This window comes from Dipodomys ordii, unplaced genomic scaffold (assembly GCF_000151885.1).
Source record: "Dipodomys ordii isolate 6190 unplaced genomic scaffold, Dord_2.0 Scaffold184, whole genome shotgun sequence".
In the NCBI taxonomy this organism is placed as follows: Eukaryota; Metazoa; Chordata; class Mammalia; order Rodentia; family Heteromyidae; genus Dipodomys; species Dipodomys ordii.
The window spans coordinates 721,151-727,299 of NW_012267400.1; the positions used below are offsets into that span (position 1 = coordinate 721,151).

The window sequence follows — 6,149 nt, forward strand, 5'->3', positions numbered from 1 at the left end:
CTGCGTGCCCCCGTGGCCCCTCCCCTCTGCGTGCCCCCGTGGCCCCTCCCCTCTGCGTGCCCCCGTGGCCCCTCCCCTCTGCGTGCCCCCGTGGCGCGGGCAGGGGGGTCTCACCGGCCTTGGAGATCCACTCCATGTACCCGTTGAGCTCACGCTCGATCTGTTGCTGCCGACGGAGCTTTAGGAAAGCCCGCCGGTTCTCCACCCGCTCTCTCTCTTTGGCAAATTCTCTACAGGAGCACAAACAGATCACAGTGTGCGGTTATGGAGAGAGAGAGAATGGTACTTTTGGGGTTCATGGTGGGTGGGGGGCAGTTGTGTTCCATAAAGGAAGTAAGTCTTGTGGGGAGAGTTAGAATCTTCCAGAGATGAGAATCCCCGCCTGTCCCAGATTCCTTTCATCCCCTGCCCCCCAGTTGGAGCAAAAACCACAGGCCGGGCCCATCAAGGCTGGCTGTATTCTCAGCCCTCCTCCCCCTCCCCCTCCTTGTCCCCCTCCTCCTCCTCCTCCTCCTCCCCCTCCTCCTCCTCAGCTACTTCAGCCTTTCCTCAAATGAAGCCAGTGAGACTAAGCCAGAGCTTTCTACTCCAGCCTCTTCCTATTTCCCATCTTCCTCTGGTTGTTGGAAACATGGGTAGATATCTGATGAGCAGGTGGCAGCCACTTTGAGACCACGAGGGAGCCATGTGATTGGAAGCTTCTAGTAAAGGTGTCAGAGTAGAAAGCTGGAAGAATCTGGGGTGGGAGCTATACTACCAGTCCCCAGATTTCTTGTGGAGAAAGACTAATTTATAATTAAGCCCCATTCTCTAAATCTTAGGGTTTGGTGGACAAGTTGTGTGTGTGTGTGTGTGTGTGTGTGTGTGTGTTGATTCTGGGGCTTGAACTCAGGGCCTGGGTTCTGTCTCTTAAATTATTTGCTTAAGGCTGGAGTTCTAGCACTTGAGCCCCATCTCCAATTCTGGATCTTTGCTGGTTCACTGGACAGAAGAGTCTCACAGACTTTTCTGCCCAGGCTGGCTCTGAACCATGATCCTCAGATCTCAGCCTTCTGAGTAGTGGGATGACAGGGGGTAAATTGTGTGCCGTGATTTTCTCCACTGGGAAATAAGGAGAAGAGGAAATCCTAATTATGATCATTTTTGGAAATACACATAAAAGACCCAGGCCCAGGGGCAGAGCTGTGCCTGGTAAAAGCAAAGCTCAGAGGCCGCGTCCTGCGGGGGACTGGACGACTGGCCGGGGATGGGGACACTTACCCTGACAGGACGCCCAGCACGAGGTTCAGCATAAAAAAGGAGCCGATGATGATGAGGGGGATGAAGTACAACCAGTTCCAAGTATTCCCTGAGGCGTCGTTGCTCTGCGGGGTGCAAAGCAGGGGTGGGGGGAAGCATGTGAGACTTAAGGAAGACTGGGGCACGGGGCGTTCCAGGAGCCCAGACATAGCTGGGCGGCAGGGGTTGGGGAATCTCCAGGCACACCTGATCCCCACTGGATCAGTGATCCCCCAGGAAATAAAAGAGGGCCTGGCCCATCAGAGTCCCCAGGATGGGGGGTGAGAAGAGAGAAAGAGGGGGGGGTGAGATGAAGAAATGAGTCTGCGCTCCCCGAGGCGGGGGGGGGGGGAAGGGAGAGAATGGTGGAGAGGAGGGGAAGCTGACTTTGAAGGTGTCTCCAAGATGGACTGCAGGGCCCGAGCGCGGCCCCACGTCCTGCAGCCTCCACACCATGCGCGCAGGAAGCTTAAAAGTGCTGCGTCCACTGGCAGACAGGAGCTGCCCTGTGGGGGCACTGTGGGGAAAGGGGAGCAGGAAAAGGAGGGAGAGGAGGGAGGAGGAAGAATAGAAAGAGAAGGAGGAGGAGGGAGCAGGAGGTGAGGAGGAGGAGGGAGGAAGGAGAGGAAGAATAGGAGGAGAAGGAGGAGGAGGAAAGAAGGAAGAGGAAGAGGAAGAAGAGGGGAAGGAGGAGGAGGAGGAGGGAGCAGGAGGTGAGGAGGAGGAGGGAGGAAGGAGAGGAAGAATAGGAGGAGAAGGAGGAGGAGGAAAGAAGGAAGAGGAAGAGGAAGAAGAGGGGAAGGAGGAGGAGTTGGAGGAGTTGGGGGAGGAGGGGGAGGAGGAGTTGGGGGAGGAGGAGGGGGAGGAAGCAGCGAGCAGCGCTTTCCGGGACGTGTCAGGGGTTCTGAGCGCGGCTCATCCGGTCCCGGTGGCGGTGGCGTGGTTCCCGGCCCCGCAGCCCTGCAGCGCCACCGTGGGCTGGGTGTGGCGCCGGCCACGCGTGGGGCGGGCCTGGGGTCAGCTCTGCTTCAGACCCTACAGCCAACCTGCAGCCAGGCCACAGTGGGGGTCCCCGAACGCTCAGGCCCTGCCGATGGGAGATCAACTTGCCTCCCACAGCTGCTGTGACCAAAATCAACGGCAGGAGGGGTGGGGGGGTCAGGGGTCCAGAGGTGCTGAGCTTTCAACATGAGCGTGTGCATCGAGATGGGGTCTTGCTATGTAGTGAAGCCTGGCCTAGAACTCACGACCTCCGTGCCTCAGGAAGCTGGGGGGGGGGTGATTACAGGCGTGTGCACCAAGGCTGGGTAATGTAAAGGAAGTGTGCATCCATACTCACCAGGACACACACTCAGGGCATGGTCAGGGCAGAGATTTTCTCGAGCCCCTCCCCTCCACACAGAGTCAGACAATCTAGATTGTCTCAACAGGACACGCAGGGGTGGGGGGAATAGATCTGATGAAGGGGTCCCGGCTGTCACCCCAGAAAATCCTTACCAAGCCAGACAAGAAACAAGAAACGCCTAAGAATCCATTCAGGAAGAAGATAAAAAAGGCAAAAGCTGGGTGTGGCGCCAGTCAGGAGCCTGAGGCGGGAAGATCACTCCAGCCCAGAAGTTCAAGACCAAATTGGGCAGCGCAAGGAGTCCCCAATCCCAAGGACACCGAACAAAACAAAAGCTGGATGCCCAAGATTTACAACCTATAAGCCTAGCTGCTCCGGAGGCTGAGATCTGGGCATCAGGGTTCAAAGCCAGCCTGGGCAGGAAAGGTCCACGAGACTCTTGTCTCTGATGAACCACTCCAAAACTGGAAGTGGGGCTGTGGCTCAAAGTGGCAGAGCGCCAGCCTTGAGCGTCCAGGCCCTGAGTTCAAGCCTCACAACCAACAAAAAACAAAACCAAACCACAAAAGTCAGAAGTGCAGCTGTGGCTCAAGTGGGAAAGCGCCAGCCTTGAGTGAAAAAGCTCAGGCCCTGAGTTCAAGCCCCAGCACACACACACACACACACACACACACGGCTGGGTGTGGTGATGCGTGACTCTTATCCCAGCTACATGAGACCATAAATAGGAGGATCGAGGTCCAGGCTGGCCCAATCAAAAACATGAGATCCTATGTGAAAAATAACCAACTCAAGGTGGCTCAGTGGTAGAGCGCTTGCCTTGAATGCTCGAGGCCCTGGGTTTGATTCCTCAGCACCACATAAGCAAAAAGAAAAAGCCGGAAGTGGTGCTGTGGCTCAAGTGGTAGAGCGCTAGCCTTGAGCTGAAGAGCTGAGGGACAGCGCCCAGGCCCAGAGTTCAGGCCCCACGACTGCACCCAAAAAATAAACAAATAAATAACCAACTCAAGAAGGGCCCAAAATGCGCAGGGGGCGGGGCTTCACGGTGTGGGCGGGGCTTCACAGCAGGGCTGAGGCTCAGAGAAGTGGGCGTGGCCCACAGGAAGGGGCTTGGCCCCCCTCCCCCCACAGCCAAAGCCATGAGGCGTGGTTTTGTTATGGGGGCAAGGCCTTGTAGTAGGGGCGTGGCTTTGCTGTGGGCGTGGCTAAGACAGAAGGGGCAATGCTTTACACAGCTCAAGCCCCTAGCAGCAGCTGGGGGCGTGGCTTCACGGCGGGGGTGGGGCGTCACGGCCGATGTAGCCCAGGAGTAGCTCCCCAGCCTCGATCAGGAGGTGCTGAGTTCAAACCCCAGACCCACCAAAACATAAAAAATACATAAAAAGATTGTCTGGGCTGTAACTCCGCTTCGAGCACTTAGCAGAGCGCCTTACTCAGGCCTTGGGTTCTGTCTCCAACACGGATATAAAACAATGGGTAGGATACCACATTTTGTATCATTTGCATTTTGCCTCCCCACACAATCATCGTAAAACCAAAAACAAAAAACAAAACCAAGTTAAAAATAAAAAAATCAGAAAACGAAAGGAGCCGGGTGCTGGCGGCTCGCACCTGTCATCCCAGCTACTCAGGAGGCTGAGATCTGAGGATCGCGGTTCAAAGCCAGCCTAGGCAGGAAAGTCCATGAGACTCCAATCTCTAATCTCCAATTAAACCACCAGAAAACCGGAAGTGGCACTGTGGCTCATAAAGCACTCGCCTTGAGCTGAAGAGCTGAGGGACAGCACCCAGGCCCAGAGTTCAAGCCCCATGACTGACAAAGAAAGAGTTGCCAAGTGCTGATAATCCCAAAGTCAAGTTCAACACATCAACAAGCCAGTTGTTATTACTATTTTCTGAGCCTCTGCTTTGCTCCTCTCCTGGGATCTTGGTTTGGTTGATTCTTTCTCTTCCCTTAGCCTGGACTCCAGGATGTTCTGCCTCAGATAGAAAGGACCTGATCTGAAAGACTTTCCCTTTTCTACAGCCCCACCAGGTAGCTCCATGCCAGCACGTTCCTGTCTCAGATTCAACTTGGCAACACATGCATTTCAAGGCTGCATGACTGTCCACTCTGGAACCTTGGAAAGGAAGGTCGCTTTCCTGTCTCGGTCCCCAAGGCTCAGAAAAGCAGGAACTGACCAAGCATGGGGAACATGGCGAAATCACATGCTCTCCCCAATCCAGAGGTCCAGGCTGTGCTCCCAAGAATGACAAAAGGTTCTCTACACTTCCTCCTCCATCCCACAGCCTCCGGAGGGTTTTTTCTTCTTCCTCCTCCTCCTTCTCCTTTTTCTTCTTCTTTTTGATGGAACTCGAGCTTGAAATCAAGGCCACTCATTTGCTAGGCAGGCACTCTAAAGACCACAATTCTCCTATGCACACTTCCTACATCGCTGGGATTATAGGTGCATGGCACTACACTTCACTGATGATTGAGATGGGGTCTCGCCAGCCTTTTATCCAGGCTGGCCTCCAACCTCAGTCCTCTTGATGTTGGCCTGGGAGGTAGCTAGGTGGTGTTTTGCCAGGAGTGAGTCTTCCAGGGCTGGGGAGACCCTGCCTGCCCCATCTCAGGGGAGCTGCGGCGCCTGGAGCGCATCCCAGCCAAACCCTTCAATCCCTTCTGTCTTTTGGTTTATTTTCTTCTTCTTCTTTTTTTTTTTTCTGGAGCCTGACTCATTCAGAAAAAGTATATAGAGGATTAAAAAAAAATACTCTGCTCAGGAGAACAAGCGACTCCCCCGCTTCTGAGGTAAAAACGGGGGGAATGTGGGGAACGTGGGGAACGTGACCGACCGTGAGGAGGAGGAGGGCGGGCAGAGGTGTCCGGCTCGGGGCCATGGGCGCCTGTTGGTTATCATGTTGAGCCCTCTCCCTCCTGCCCCAGTTTGGATGATGGCTGCTATGGGCAGCTGTGTCTGAAATCTGCCACCAACCCATTCCGTGCCCTGGCCTTTTGTGCTCAAGGCTGGTGCTCTACCCCTTGAGCCACAGCTCCACTTCTGGCTCTCCCCCCCCACCCCCCAGTCTCACAGACTCTCCTGGCTTTGAACTTTCATCCTTCAGATCTCAGCCTCCGGCGTCCGGGGGGTTTACAGGCACGCGCCTCAGAGCCCGGCTCGATTTTTCCCCTGTTTATGGAAGTGGGAGCCTGAGCCTCGTTCCTTCTTTTTGAAGTTAATCCCCCCTCCCGGGGTGACACGCGCCCCCAGTCTTTTTTGGCGAGTGTCCTGCGGGCTGCTCTCAGCCTCGTCCCCGGGGTGCACAGCCTGACACCGTGCTGCGCGGGGGGAAGTTAGCAGCCTCACGCCTCCCCCCAAAAAGTTTCTTTTACCAGGCATCCAAGAGGGTGAGGGAGGACATAAATGGATTCAAAACCAAACCAAACCAAAGCCCGGCCATGGACGGGAAGTACACACAAGGCTTTCTCCCGGAGACGCAATTGTCACCTTCCTCTGAGCAGCCCTCCCGGATTGCCGGCCAC

At 55.4% G+C, this 6,149-nt stretch overlaps 1 protein-coding gene across 1 annotated transcript in view; it reads right to left on the reverse strand.

The window, feature by feature from the left end:
* Nucleotides 1-6,149, reverse strand: part of Cacna1a (calcium channel, voltage-dependent, P/Q type, alpha 1A subunit) — a 155,787-nt gene that overhangs the window by 87,693 nt on the left and 61,945 nt on the right. Inside the window, exons 7-8 of the mRNA XM_013034189.1 lie at nt 1,261-1,364; nt 115-230 (exon numbers count right to left, since the gene is read on the reverse strand). Coding sequence (XP_012889643.1) covers nt 115-230; nt 1,261-1,364 — 220 coding nt within the window. The remainder of the gene's footprint in view (nt 1-114; nt 231-1,260; nt 1,365-6,149) is intronic.